Below are 13,971 nucleotides of genomic sequence, written 5' to 3'. Positions count from 1 at the left end.
CAGAATTTGCAGAGAGGTCCAGCAGTTCCGAGAACCAAGGTGCCCTTGAGCCAAAGCGTTGGGTCCGCCCCTAGCTGGCAAAGGCCACTCAATCCCTCAATCCGTGAATCGCTCTGGGCGAAGGAGGAGGTGCTCAGGCCCGGCCCGCAATTACGTAATCCGAAGGGCCAGGCACACCAGGCTCGTGTGTCTGTTTGTGTGTGTCGTGAGAGGGGGTGGGTGGGAGTGTGTTTCTACAGGCCCCTCCCCGAGGTGGGGGCAGGGACTGCGGGAAGCGCAGCGGGAGAACGCAAGCAAGACGCGATCCCAAGCCGATTCCGCCGGTGGGGTCTGTGCAGAATTTACTCCCCTACTGCCTTTTCTACTTTCCCCTCAGGGCTATGCTGTATCTAGTCTCCTTTCAGCCTCGCCCCACTGTAGTACGGGTTCTGTAGGGTTCCAGTGACTATTAAGCCTGGGCCGGGGAAACTTGAGCAAAGTGGGAAGTGGAGCTATTTCTTACCTGCCCAGTTTAACTCGGGTGCCTTTTCCTGCGGAAAGAACCCAGGCTCCTCCAGCACGAAAGGGCTCCGGGGTCCTTTTACCTCTAATCCAGGTACTGGCTTTTCATCATCAGCAGGACTCTCAGACATGTGCCACGGGGACGCTGGGCTGGCATACGGCTTGCCTGGCTAACTCCACTCTGGCCACCCTTGACTGGGTCCTGCAGCTCCTGCCAAACCCAGGGCTACTCTATGGCTCCTCTCCAGGGTACCTCCTAAACTTGGAATCCATCTCTTTCCCATCCCAGCCTCTTCTTAGAAACCAGAACCCGCTCTCAGGCATAACCTCAACCCCCCTCACTCCCAGTGACAGGCTCTTCTGTCCAGTTCTCCCAGGGATACCAGCTGAAGAGCCACTACTGGACTCCAGCCTCAACATCATGGGCAGCCCAGAGGGGCGCTTCCATTTTGCCATCGACCGTGGTGGCACCTTCACAGATGTCTTTGCCCAGTGCCCAGGAGGGCATGTGCGTGTCCTGAAGCTGCTCTCAGAGGATCCTGCCAACTATGCAGACGCACCCACAGAGGGCATCCGCCGAATCCTAGAGCAAGTAGGCCAGGGCCAATGCTGGGGAGGGGGGAGGAGGGATTAGGGAGACCCCCTAACCTGTGGTCTCACACTAACTATGTGGTCCCCAGGAGGAGGGTGTGCTGCTGCCTCGAGGCCGACCTCTAGACACCAGTCGCATTGCCAGCATCCGTATGGGTACCACCGTGGCCACCAATGCACTGTTGGAACGACAGGGAGAACGGGTTGCACTACTGGTGACTCGCGGTTTCCGAGACCTGCTGCATATTGGCACTCAGGCCCGCCCAGACCTCTTTGACCTGGTGAGCTCTCCCATGCCAACTGGGCACTAGGCGAAGCTTGCGCACCCTTTCCTCTCTCCCAGCCAAGGCCTTGTGGGGAGGTCTGTGAAGCAACAGTGGCTAAGTCCACTAGATGGTAGGCCTAGAGGAGACTGAGAACTGCTAGCAGGCCCTGTGTCCCCATACTTCCAGGCTGCCATGTGACACTCTTGCCAGTTCAGGGTGAGAACTTGGAGGTTCCACCTTTAAATTCCTGGAAAAAGCTGCCCTCTTGGGGTAGGGTGCTGGTTCCGCCCTACTTAAGGGCTTGGGTTCAGAGAGAAGCCTTCTGGGTGGACCTTGCTGGGATATTTTGACTGTCTCCTAGCTTTGGGGGACACATCCCTTTGGCCTACACTGTGACACCACGCAGGACCCCACAGAACCCTCAGGCCTAGGTCTCCTGTGAGCCTCTGCCTGCCCTTATTCAGGCTGTGCCCATGCCAGAGGTGCTGTATGAGGAGGTCCTAGAGGTGGATGAGCGAGTGGTGCTGTACCGTGGAGAACCAGGTGCTGGCTCTCCTGTCAAAGGTGAGGATGGTGCTGACAGCCTGTGTGAGGTTCTTGGGGGTAGGCCGATCCTAGCTACTTTTGAATGGGGGCCGTGGGCTCTTTGCAGGCCGTACAGGGGACCTGCTAGAGATACAGCAGCCTGTGGATCTGGGAGCCCTGCGTGGGAAGCTGGAGGGGCTCTTGTCTCGGGGCATCCACAGTCTGGCAGTGGTACTCATGCATTCATACACGTGAGTCAAGGCTGTTTTCCTGTGGGTGGAGCCTGGGTACAGAGGAAAGCTGGAAGGGTGTCAAGTGGGAGGCACAGAGCCCCCTGGGTTCTCGTTGTAGGTGGGCCCAGCACGAGCAGCAGGTGGGCACACTGGCCCGGGAGCTGGGCTTCACGCACGTCTCCTTGTCCTCGGAAGTCATGCCCATGGTACGAATTGTTCCTCGGGGGCATACAGCCTGCGCTGACGCTTATCTCACTCCTACCATCCAGCGCTACGTGCAGGGCTTCCGCCGAGGCTTCCAGGGCCAGCTAAAGGTGAGGCCTGTTGACCACCCTGCTCCAGGCCCTGGCCTTGCACCTACCCAGCAACATCACTGTCCACTCTCCCCATTCACAGAATGTGCAAGTACTCTTCATGCGCTCTGATGGTGGCCTGGCACCCATGGATGCCTTCAGTGGTTCCCGGGCTGTGCTCTCTGGCCCTGCTGGCGGTGTGGTTGGCTACTCAGCTACCACTTACCAGCTGGAAGGTGGTCAGCCTGTCATTGGCTTTGACATGGGAGGTATGAAGGCTGAAGTGGGTGTGTGAGGGAAGACCTTCAGCTGCCTAGCTGCATGATGCTGGGGGCTCAGGTCTTGGGGGTGACTCCTAGCATCTTATCCGCTGTTAGGCACATCCACAGATGTGAGCCGCTATGCTGGAGAATTTGAGCATGTCTTTGAGGCTAGCACAGCAGGTGTTACCCTCCAGGCCCCCCAGCTGGACATCAACACAGTGGCAGCTGGCGGAGGTTCACGCCTCTTCTTCAGGTCAGTTCCTATCTCTTTAGTTAACAGACTCTCGGCTTCTTTATCCTCTGCACTTCTAATTCCAGTCTTTTATCCCCCAAGGTCTGGCCTCTTTGTGGTTGGTCCAGAGTCAGCAGGTGCCCACCCAGGTCCTGCCTGCTACCGGAAAGGTAAGAGCTAGCCTCTGCTTTGCTGGGCCTCTCCCCATGGTGTTCTAGGCCCATCCCTGCAGGCTGCTTCTGATTTGCATCTCTAGCCTCCAACCCACACTCTGTTCCTTCTTCCCAGGGGGTCCTGTGACAGTGACAGATGCTAATCTGGTCCTGGGTCGCCTGTTGCCTGCCTCCTTCCCCTGCATTTTTGGGCCAGGAGAAGACCAGCCACTGTCTCCTGAGGCTTCCCGAAAGGCTCTAGAGGCTGTGGCCACTGAGGTCAACAGCTTCTTGACCAATGGACCTTGCCCAGCTTCCCAACTAAGTCTGGAGGAGGTGGCCATGGGTTTTGTGCGTGTTGCCAATGAAGCCATGTGCCGGCCTATCCGTGCCCTCACACAGGTGTGCCCCCTCTGTCCACTATCACCAGTCCGCCCTAGCCCTGCTCCTATACTCTCTCAGACCAGCAGAAATGTGTAGCACACGCCAGTTAATCTCAAAATGCCTGGAATAACACAGTGATTGGGTACCCCTAATCCTTCCCCTGCCACTCCAGACCCAGTCGGGGTAGTGGTCAGAGGCCAGAGGCCACTTACCTGAAAACTCACATAGCTGGTTAGCTTTTCTCCTCCGCTACTTTCTCCTAGTCTGCAGGAACCTGGGAGTCCCGCCTCTTTCTTTCCTCCCAGCCATTGGCCACTGTCATCTTTATTGATAGACCAAAAATCAATTGAGGGCTAGGACCTTCAGTGTCAGTAAACAGAGATTCTCAATCAAAGCATCAGAACCATCCTCTACAGAAATGGGACAGGGTAGGGGGCTGTCAAGTGTATGAAAGATTATTTATTGACCCTTCCTGGATCACCAGGCACGAGGCCATGACCCCTCAGCCCATGTATTGGCTTGCTTTGGAGGAGCTGGTGGGCAACACGCTTGTGCCATTGCTCGGGCCCTGGGTATGGACACTGTGCATATTCACAGGTGGGTCTGCATATGGTCGTGTGCTCTTGGCTGAGGGAGTTGGCTTTGAGGATTGTCCCCACACTGCCGTGCCATCCGTTTCTGCAGGCACAGCGGGCTTCTGTCAGCACTGGGACTGGCCTTGGCAGATGTGGTTCATGAAGCACAGGAGCCCTGTTCCCTGTCTTACACACCTGAAACCTTTGCACAACTGGATCAGAGACTGAGCCGCCTGGAGGAGCAGTGTGTGGATGCTTTGCAGGCCCAGGGCTTCCCAAGGTAAACTCATGGACCACTGAACACAGGACTGGCTATGTCTCCACCTCCCTTTGGTGACATACCACTGGATGACTTCCCAGATGTTCCTGAGTCTCATAGTGCCTGAGGGAGCAGGAAAGGCACCCTCAGACAGTCCTGGGTGAGCACCCCAACCTGCTTCCTGCAGGTCTCAGATCAGCACCGAGAGCTTCCTGCACCTTCGCTACCAAGGCACTGACTGTGCTCTAATGGTGTCTGCCCATCAGCATCCAGCCACAGCCTGCTCACCCCGTGCTGGTGACTTCGGAGCAGCGTTTGTTGAGAGGTATATGTGTCCTCCTGTGAGCCCAGCATGTGGCCCGCTGGCCTGGTGGCTTCGTCCTCATTGCTCCCTTGTATGGGTGGGTGCAGGTACATGAGAGAGTTTGGCTTCATCATTCCTGAGCGGCCGGTGGTGGTGGACGACGTGCGTGTGAGGGGAACTGGCCGTAGTGGACTTCAGCTAGAGGACACCCCCAAAATCCAGAGTGGACCTCCCCGTGTGGAAAAGGTTGGAGGCCTTGCTGTGCTGGTCCACCTACATCCTCAGGACTTCAGGGAACGAGGGCTGATGGGGAGGTCCAGCCATGTTGAGGGGCCTCAGGGAAAATGATCTGGAAGCCCAGCTTATTCTGCTCATTCTACACCTTCTGCAGGTGACCCAGTGCTACTTTGAAGGGGGTTATCAGGACACTCCTGTGTACCTTTTAGGAGAACTCGGCTACGGGCACCAGCTCCAAGGGCCCTGCCTTATCATCGACAACAACAGGTAAGTCTGGATTGGTATAGCCTTGGAGGGGTTATTGCAGGGCCTGCCACAGCAGTTCTCCTGGCCTAGGGCTGCAAAGGTTCCATTATTGGGGTATCCCCTGGTGTGGAGTACTGACATCTCTTGTTGTGGGGAGGTTGTGGCCAGCCTTCTTGTAGCTCCTCTGTGTCTCCTGCCCCCAGCACCATCCTTGTAGAACCAGGTTGCCAAGCAGAGGTGACTGAGACAGGGGATATCCGCATTTCTGTGGGAGCCGAGGCTCCCAGTATGGTAGACACCAAGCTTGACCCCATCCAACTCTCTATTTTCTCACACCGCTTCATGAGCATTGCTGGTGAGTAGACAGCGCTGTCCTCCTCCTAGGGCTGCCATGTGTGATGTGGGACACAGTGGGGAATGATTGCCTACAAGGCAGAAATACAGACAAGTAGGGTAGCTGATGTGTGCCAAGGGGACGGGCAGAAGCCTCACTGGTGGTGGGGTGTGGAGTGTGGCCTTGGCTCTGAAATTGTACTCCACACTGCAAGAGCAGGCTTTGGACAGGGCAAGTCGTCTCCTCTTCTCATCAGGAGTCATTTGATCTTCAGCTATTTAGGGATAGAACACAGGCATCCACTGTGAGCTTATCTGTTCAAGCTAGGCCACCAGCTTTCAGGAGCCCAGGGGTTTATGCTTGGGGACCAGGTTTTTGCTGCATCAGTCAGGGAGGAAAGCTCAGGTGTGGCCCCAGGCAGTCTGGAAAGAGAGTGTTCTTTTCATAAGCTGCCATACACCGGGCTGTAGCCTTACTGCTTAAGAGGGAATGTTACCACCCTGGTCTTCCCCGGGGCACAGGAAAAGCTGCTGGGTCTTGGGTTTGGGCCCAGAAGGCCTTGACCTTGTGGGTCCTGTGCCTCTTTCTTGGAGCTATACATGTGGATGATGGGGCCACCTGGCCACTCTGTGCCCCCCAGAGCAGATGGGCCGCATCCTACAGCGCACAGCCATCTCTACCAACATCAAGGAACGCCTCGACTTCTCCTGTGCCCTCTTTGGGCCAGATGGGGGCCTTGTCTCCAATGCTCCTCACATTCCTGTGCACCTGGGTGCTATGCAAGAGACGGTACAGTTCCAGGTGTGGTGACAGTGCCATCTTTCCTTCTGCCCCCTCCCTTGCCCCATGACCTCACCTCCCTTGTTCACTCTGTGTACGTCTCCTGGTTTCAGATTCAGCACTTAGGAGCCGACCTCCATCCTGGTGATGTGATGCTCAGTAACCATCCCAGTGCAGGGGGCAGCCATCTTCCCGACCTGACTGTCATCACACCGGTGAGGAAGTGCTACCTTGACTAGTGTTAGGGGGACAGAGGTTTCTGGGGCCGCTGACAGCTGCTGTTCACTCCTTAGGTGTTTTGGCCAGGCCAGTCGAGGCCTGTGTTCTACGTGGCTAGCCGAGGGCACCACGCAGACATTGGAGGCATCACGCCGGGCTCTATGCCTCCTCACTCCACCACGCTGCAACAGGAGGGCGCTGTTTTTCTGTCCTTCAAACTGGTCCAGGGAGGCGTCTTCCAGGAAGAGGGTGAGTGAGTCGGCAAAGGGTCACGGTGAGGAGTTGGCAGGCAGGGATGCGTGGCTGCTACCGGAAACAAGGCTGGGCAGAATCCTGATACAGCTGATATCAGCGCAGGCCTATCTTGCAGCTTGATAGAGACAGTAGTGACCTCTCAGGGCAGCCATAAATCATCTCAGATATGCAAAAGAGCTCAGGTGACTTCTATCTGGACCAAAGATGACCTCCTAGAAGGTGATTTTGGGGTGGGGAATTGGCCAAGACACCCCAGGGAGTAGAAGGTAGAAGAGGTAGTTTCAAGGTTGGCAACTGTTGCAAGCTACGCTGGGTGTTGAGGCTACAGAATCCCAGGGAGCTGTCTAGGTCTGGGTCTCAGTCACTGGGAATGGAGCAACTGGGTTATGATGATCGGCTGGTACGCGTACCTACAGAGTAACCTTAAGGGTGGCCAGAGGGGACAGCTGCAGTCACCCTCAAAGATGGTGGGCATCCAGAAGGTAGAGGGTGGAAGGAACTGTTTGGGAACTAAAGTTTATACAATCTAGAGATTGTGGGGTCAGGCTTGGATAGCTACAGGATGGAGCAGCTACAGGCAAGGTGAAAGACTGGGAGAGACAGCCTTGCTCAGAGGCCATAGGGGTCTGAGAACTCAAAAAGGCATCCTGGAGTTGAAGTGAAGAGGGCATGGTAGAGAGTGTGGGTAACCCACAGGCATATAGGGTAACCTTGTCATGCAGAGCTGCAGTGGACCATGGAGACACAAGTGTAAATACATGGCTGAGAGCCCAAAGGGCCAGTAGACCTCAGAGAAGGCCTGATGGAGGCTGGAAAGTGAGGGCTTTTCCCCAGGTGTGGTATATTCTTGGGGTTAGATGACACAGCTGACAGGAGTAGGAGGAGAACCTTGTCTAAATAGAAGAAAACTGCAGGAAGACAAAAGGACTTCCTCGATAGTGCTTGATAGGAATAATCTGTATGTTTGCCTGAGTGCACCACATGTATGCAGGTGTCCTTGGAGATCAGAAGAGAGCATAAGATCTTTGGGGATTGAAGTTAGTCACAGGCAGTATGAGCCCCCTTGTGTGGGTGCCGGAAACCAGCCCTGGATCCTCCTCAAGAGCATCAAGTGCTGTTAGGGGCTGAGCCCTGCATAGCCAGTGGGAGTGGGCAGGACATAGAGCAGACAGGATATGGTGTGTGTGGTCATGCAGCAGACTTTTACTACGAGATGTAGAGGGAAGTGTGAAAGCATCTTACGTTCGCCTGATGTAATTGTCATCTCCAAGGCTTACTGTCTTAGTCTGCTAACCTAGGCCTAGTCCTCAAAGCGTCTAGCCTCAGTACAATCCTATCTAGGCCTCGAATGTTTTCAGCCTTTAAGACTGGCTGCTAAATAAGGTCACCCTTTCTAGTTGTTTCTGATCTCTGTCTATCCAGTTCAACTCAGTTTTTCTGGCTCCAACTCCTCTCCAAGCTGACTGAGTCAATCTGACTTCTCTCAGCCTCTGACTGAATTGCTCTGCTTGGCTTCATACTAACTTTGGCAATATGTCTAATCTTCTGGCTCCTTCTCATTCTCTGGTTTGTTCTGCCTTCACCTGTGTCTAGCTTGTTCTCTCTCTGCAGCCTGTCTCTCTGTAACTGTCCCAGTAAAAGTGCCTTCTTCTCCCTCTCCCTCTGTGCCATTCTCTCTTAAGTAGCTTCCCTTTCCTCTCTCTCTCCGTGAGAGTTTGTCATATCCTATTCTGTCCAATCTCTTGTCACTTTGCCTGCAGCTCAAATTAGATGTCACTTTCAAACATGGCTGCTTCCTTCTACAATCTGACTTTACCTTCACTACTTGGAATTACAGGCCTGTGGCTCCCTAAATGCTGGGATTAAAGGTGTGTGCTGGAGCCGAGCCACACAAGAAACAGTTTTGTCAGTAAATAACACAATCTCAGGGTTCATAGTGTTATCAAATACTCTGCAAGAGGGGAGCCTAGAGAAGGCAGATGGGTGAGCTTGCTAAGGGATGAACCCACCCTCTTCCAAGCCACCTCCAGCTCCAGGGAAGTCTTCGGCACAACTGCTTGCCAAAGGTGCTCTAGATGCTGGGCTGCTAAGAGGGCTCAGCAGAAGGATGGAACCTACAGTTTTCAGAGTCCAGGAGTTTGCAAAGTGTGGGCGTATGTGTGTGTGTGTGTGTGTGTGTGTGTGTGTTGTGGGGCATGTCAGCAAAAGGTCAATAGGGAGCTCCCAGTGTCCAGTGTTCCTGTGGTTATGGAGCAGGCATGCACAGGCATCTGTTCTGAGGGTAGGGGAGATGACTCAGTTTGTCACCCTGTCCATCCAGCGGTGACAGAGGCCCTACGAGCACCAGGCAAGATCTCTGGCTGCAGTGGAACCAGGAACCTGCATGACAACCTGTCAGATCTTCGTGCCCAGGTGGCAGCTAACCAGAAAGGCATCCAGCTGGTGGGAGAGCTGATCGGACAGTATGGCTTAGATGTGGTGCAGGCCTATATGGGCCATATTCAGGTGGGCCTGGGAGCAAGGGCATACATGGGCAGTGTTGTGGCTGCCCCAAGGTAGGTGGGCCACCCTGCAGATGGCATGGCTGGGCTGAACCTTATTTCTGCTAGGCAAATGCTGAACTAGCAGTGCGAGACATGCTTCGGGCTTTTGGGACTTCCCGACAGGCCAGGGGCCTGCCCCTGGAGGTCTCTGCAGAGGATCACATGGACGACGGCTCCTCCATCTGCCTACATGTTCAAATCAACCTGAATCAGGTTTGTTTGGGAGGGAAGTAGGGCAGGCACTGGCTTCTGGGGTGAGGCCCATTCCATTGCTGATAGCCGCACCTTTTTTCTCCTGAGGGCAGGGCAGCGCCGTGTTTGACTTCAGTGGTTCCGGGTCTGAGGTGTTTGGCAATCTCAATGCCCCACGAGCCATAACACTGTCCGCTCTCATCTATTGCTTACGCTGTCTAGTGGGCCGTGACATCCCACTTAACCAGGTTCGTAGAGGTGTGTAGTCACCCTGAGGCTTGCCAGAAAACATAGGCAGCCCAATATGACCGGCGCCTAGGGTGGTGGGATTTTTATCTGAACGTGGGTAGTACCCAGCCCTAATTAACCACCTTGGTCATTCACCAGGGTTGCCTGGCTCCTGTGCATGTCATAATTCCCAAAGGCTCCATATTGGATCCATCCCCAGAGGCAGCAGTGGTCGGAGGCAACGTACTCACATCTCAGCGAGTAGTAGATGTCATTCTGGGGGCTTTTGGGGCCTGCGCAGCCTCCCAGGTGTGGCGGAGCAAAGTGGACGCAGGGCTAGGGGCTGCTGGGAAACAGGTCTGAGGGGGTAGATACGCCCACTAACTAAATGCTGTTATCTACTTCTACCAGGGCTGCATGAATAATGTGACCCTGGGCAATGCCCGTATGGGCTACTATGAGACAGTGGCTGGTGGTGCCGGCGCTGGCCCTGGCTGGCATGGGCGCAGTGGCGTACACAGTCACATGACCAACACACGCATTACGGACCCAGAGATTTTGGAGAGCAGGTGAGCTGAGCACTCTCAGTGCTAGGCAGTTGATCTGGGAGATGAGTCCGTGCTCATATGCGCTGTGCCTTTCACCTGCACAGGTATCCGGTTATCCTGCGCCGCTTTGAGCTGAGGCCAGGCTCTGGGGGACGAGGCCGCTTCCGGGGAGGTGATGGCGTAGTCCGAGAGCTGGTCTTTCGGGAAGAGGCGCTGCTGTCTGTACTCACCGAGCGCCGCGCTTTTCAGCCTTATGGCCTCCACGGTGGGTGGCTTCCCCAGCTCTTCTCGGCCTCTTTTGCTCTGCTGCCACCGTCTTAGGACCCCATCTTCCCTACCTCTACCTCTCTTGACCCCCAGCTCCTTGCTTTCATCTCCTATAGGGGGAGAGCCTGGTGCGCGTGGCTTAAACCTCCTGATCAGAAAAGATGGGCGTACAGTGAATTTGGGCGGCAAGACATCTGTGACCGTATACCCTGGGGTAAGAGAGGGAGCCTGCGTGTCGAACAGGGATACAAAAATTTAATTTGACTCCCAAAGGGAAATAGGTGGTTGGGTGATTGTGTCTTATCTGGGACAAGGCCACACCTGTGTTGAACTTGCTCTTCTTCGCAGGACGCGTTCTGCCTCCACACGCCTGGGGGTGGGGGCTACGGAGACCCGGAGGACCCAGCACCACCACCAGGCTCGCCCCCGCTATTCCCAGCCTTCCCAGAGCGTGGCAGTGTCTACGAGTACCGCCGCGCCCAGGAAGCTGTATGAGTGCCCCACAATAAAGATCCCTTGAGTCGCACGGTTATTGGGCTTCGCTCCCCACGGTGATCTTTCTCGATAGTCATTCCCTTGTCCATGCGCCAGCGTCAGGAGCATACAACTTGAAGCTTCAGACCCATAGCCAAGTGGTCCGTGAGTCCAGCAAAGGCAGTACTGAATGTCACCTGCTCCGCCTCCTGCGAGACAGATGTCAGGTTGAGAGCTGTTTTCAATTAGAGCAAGCCCAGCAGCCCCCAGTTCAGGCACTTACTGGACTCAGGCGACTCCCAAGTACTCCGCGGTAGGTGATATAGTCCAGACGCCGGCCCTTCCAGGGTTGAGCTGAGTAACTTCCATGAAGGGGTCCTCCCAGGTAGAGGCGGCGCCCTTTTTCATGCTCCAGGGCCCTAGGAGAGGGATTGCATCACGGAGTGCCTTCCAGCTGGCCTGCCTAGTAGTGCCTGGGCTCCAGGATTCCACTTACCTCCGAAGCATCTCTGGGGAGCTGGCAATGGAGTGGTGTAGCATATTGCTGTTCAAGATTGTCCCTGTGGAGTCCCGGGAGAGCAGAATCAGTGGCAGGCAGCTTTGCTGACAGACATCCCGACAGACCTGCTCTCCCACCTCCCCAGAAGCAGTACCCAAGGCCCAGGGCTGCTCCTGGCCAGCGCCTATCCGGCAGGGGTCCTGAAAACAGCTGAAGAATTTATGTCTCTGCTCCTTTGCATGATCTGTGGAGGAAAAACCGTTTTAGTGGGCAGAGCTGGGTCTCTTGGCTCCACCTGGGCCAGCTTCTTACCTTGTGAGTAGTTGTCAAAGTTCAGGTCTCCCAGGAGGACACTGAATGCTACTGCCTCACCACTCTGGTGGCTCTCGGCCTCGAACTCCTCCACCCATTCCAGCAGCAACGTCAGCTGTTCGCAGCGAATATGTCCATCCTCTAAGAGGAGAGATGGGGTTGACTTAGCCCAGAGTAGGGACCTAAGACTGTACCTGGGTCCTGCTCTGTAAACCACCCAGGCATTTCTTGGGGTGTCTGGGGCAGAGAACATTGGGACGTAGGGACAAACGTGTTGGTGAGGTTAAGGGACCTACTGCCCTCAAAGGAGAGAAGAGGGGCTACCCACATTCCAAACCCTTCTGCAGGGCTCACCAACGGGTGCCTGCAAATGTGTGCAATGAAGGTATCCCACGATGCGGCGCCCGTCCAGGATGCCTAGCTGCGCCTGCAACACCACCCATAGTTCCAGGTCTCCTTGCTCTCCCCGTGAAACCCACTGCTTACTCTCTCCCCGCTAGGTGTCATTGCACCCTGGGTTAATACCTGGACAGATAATAGACCTTTGGAGGCCATGGCGTCCTCGCGACGAGCGTTAGGAAAGCAACGGAAGGTGGCACGCAGCAGAGGGTAGCGGGAGGCCAGTAGGAGCCCACTGCCCAGTAACTTGATGTACGGGCCGGCTATTAAGCCAAATGTGCCCACATCATACAATACCGGGCCCAGATTTGGTACCAACATGCGCACAAGACGACGAGCTGCGCGGAGGTCGAACACTTCCTGCAGACACACAAAGTCCAAATCCATAGGCAATGTGGCCTTCAACATGCCACCAGGCACCTTAGGCAGCAGCTGGCTGCATTCGGTAGCCCGATACTTTGACAATCGAAGGCTACCTAGCAGTGCGGCCCCAATAGCCTCTGCGCGCTGCTGGCTGTGCGACAGGTTGTTAAAGTGTGCCAGCCCGTGGGGAAACAGGCACAGATTAGCAGTGAGAAAGACAAAGCAGCGCCGGCGCTCAGAAAGAGGGTGCCAGGGCTTTGGCCACACCCAGCATGCGGGAGGGGGCTGATAGCAGAATGGGCGGCGCCAGACCTGGAGGGGCAGCCAGAGCATAAGGCCGACCAACCCCATGGGTAGGCCGGCCACCACCAGCGGTAGCAATGCCCCACTTCCTGCCAGGACTTTGAGCCACCCCAAACTGCTGGATCGCACTGTTGGGGCCCAATAACCCAGCAAATGGTCCAGAGACCAGTAAGCCGGGAAGAGGAGCACGCGGGATAAACTGTAGAGGGCTTGCATCATGGGGTTCGGGAAAGGTGAAGGCCTCAGGGAGTCGGGGGTCGGGGGCCAGTCAGGTAAAGGCTCTTTGGATACAGGGCTCCTTCGCCGCGAAATGTCAGGGAGACTCATTGGTTTCCAGCGTGAGAGTTGAATCCTTAAGAGACCACACGAGCTGCCGGAGATCAAGACCAGGTGGCATAATCTGTGCGCGCAGCTAGTAATGGCCGGTGCTCCGCGAGCCTGAGTGCTGGTCACTGGCCCCACCCACTCAGAACTTCTGTGGCGGTTGGGAAAGAACAACAATTAAAAAAAAAAAAAACTGTAAAAGAAACCTGAGCTTTACAGTCCTGCCTTATCTCCTCCTCGTGCCTGTCAAGTCCACTTAGAGAGCAACTTAGGGCCCTGTCTGCTCTCCCCTCCCAACCCCTCCAACACACCTTACAGGTAGCCTCTCCATCCGGTGCCTGGCTCCTGAGTGCAGACTCAACACCGATGGCCTGCAAAAGCTGTCATTAAGGAGCAAGCCCGGGAGGGACCGTTAGTTCTACACTTTGAGGCCTCTTGCTCTACACTTTTGGGCAGTTTTGTCCAGACAGGTAAAAGTTAATTCTCCATTCTATGAGCCCTGTAACAGATTTAAGTTTTTTTTTAAAATTCTGTGATTTATTTATTTATTTATTTATTTGGGACAGGGTTTCTCTGTGACCCTGGCTGTTCTGGAACTTGCTCTGTAGACCAGGCTGACTTCTAACTCACACAGATCTGCCTGCCTCCAGATTGCTGGAATTAAAGACATGTACCAGCACCACCCAGCTCGACTTTAGGTTCTTGACATTGTCCCTTGGCTCTCACAGACTTTTCTTGGCTCCCCTTGGAAGTCTGACTCCTTAATTCCAGCTGTGAGCCAGCATACACCCTGACATCAACCGTCAGCGCCTCTTAAGTTGCCCATCAGGTTTGTCTTGGCTACCAGTCTTCACCCAGGTTGCCAGGATA

General features: G+C 55.2%; 2 protein-coding genes across 4 annotated transcripts; one reads left to right on the top strand and one right to left on the bottom strand.

Moving 5' to 3' along the window:
* Positions 1 to 249: 249 nt before the first annotated feature.
* On the top strand, positions 250 to 10,959 carry Oplah (5-oxoprolinase, ATP-hydrolysing). 3 transcript variants are annotated; one of them, XM_028778873.1, is made up of 27 exons: positions 250 to 328; positions 870 to 1,093; positions 1,182 to 1,373; positions 1,823 to 1,922; positions 2,011 to 2,134; positions 2,235 to 2,430; positions 2,513 to 2,678; positions 2,787 to 2,925; positions 3,007 to 3,074; positions 3,193 to 3,458; positions 3,925 to 4,037; positions 4,125 to 4,295; positions 4,462 to 4,599; positions 4,686 to 4,824; positions 4,970 to 5,082; positions 5,265 to 5,416; positions 6,036 to 6,196; positions 6,289 to 6,390; positions 6,469 to 6,643; positions 8,970 to 9,154; positions 9,259 to 9,405; positions 9,498 to 9,632; positions 9,772 to 9,921; positions 10,024 to 10,181; positions 10,265 to 10,425; positions 10,544 to 10,641; positions 10,776 to 10,959. In XM_028778873.1, the coding sequence occupies exons 2-27, from the start codon at positions 923 to 925 to the stop codon at positions 10,920 to 10,922; spliced, it is 3,867 nt and encodes a 1,288-aa protein (XP_028634706.1). In that variant the 5' UTR covers positions 250 to 328; positions 870 to 922; the 3' UTR covers positions 10,923 to 10,959. The 3 variants fall into 3 exon arrangements, with proteins under 3 accessions (XP_028634706.1, XP_028634707.1, XP_028634708.1); XM_028778874.1 differs by lacking the exon at positions 250 to 328 and adding an exon at positions 374 to 595; XM_028778875.1 differs by lacking the exons at positions 250 to 328; positions 870 to 1,093; positions 1,182 to 1,373 and adding an exon at positions 1,505 to 1,574.
* Positions 10,663 to 13,214, bottom strand: Smpd5 (sphingomyelin phosphodiesterase 5). The gene is made up of 7 exons (XM_028778876.1): positions 12,238 to 13,214; positions 12,067 to 12,139; positions 11,713 to 11,853; positions 11,555 to 11,644; positions 11,398 to 11,461; positions 11,185 to 11,320; positions 10,663 to 11,110 (listed from the first exon to the last, which is right to left on the bottom strand). Exons 1-7 carry the CDS (start codon positions 13,102 to 13,104, stop codon positions 11,021 to 11,023), a joined length of 1,461 nt encoding a protein of 486 aa, XP_028634709.1. The 5' UTR covers positions 13,105 to 13,214; the 3' UTR covers positions 10,663 to 11,020.
* Positions 13,215 to 13,971: the final 757 nt, after the last annotated feature.

This window comes from Grammomys surdaster, unplaced genomic scaffold (assembly GCF_004785775.1).
Source record: "Grammomys surdaster isolate TR1022 unplaced genomic scaffold, NIH_TR_1.0 342, whole genome shotgun sequence".
Taxonomy (NCBI): domain Eukaryota; kingdom Metazoa; phylum Chordata; class Mammalia; order Rodentia; family Muridae; genus Grammomys; species Grammomys surdaster.
This window is presented reverse-complemented; position numbering and strand designations above follow the sequence as displayed.

Bases quoted from the DNA above. Each gene is read 5' to 3' on its own strand.
- Oplah (XM_028778873.1), top strand. From the start codon at position 923: ATGGGCAGCCCAGAGGGGCGCTTCCATTTTGCCATCGACCGTGGTGGC. The intron at 2,679-2,786 runs GTATGAAGGCTG...ATCCGCTGTTAG, and splicing joins CATTGGCTTTGACATGGGAG to GCACATCCACAGATGTGAGC. The intron at 6,391-6,468 runs GTGAGGAAGTGC...TTCACTCCTTAG, and splicing joins ACCTGACTGTCATCACACCG to GTGTTTTGGCCAGGCCAGTC.
- Smpd5 (XM_028778876.1), bottom strand. From the start codon at position 13,104: ATGAGTCTCCCTGACATTTCGCGGCGAAGGAGCCCTGTATCCAAAGAG. The intron at 12,140-12,237 runs GTATTAACCCAG...GTGGTGTTGCAG, and splicing joins AAGGTCTATTATCTGTCCAG to GCGCAGCTAGGCATCCTGGA. The intron at 11,854-12,066 runs GTGAGCCCTGCA...CTCTCCTCTTAG, and splicing joins ACATTTGCAGGCACCCGTTG to AGGATGGACATATTCGCTGC.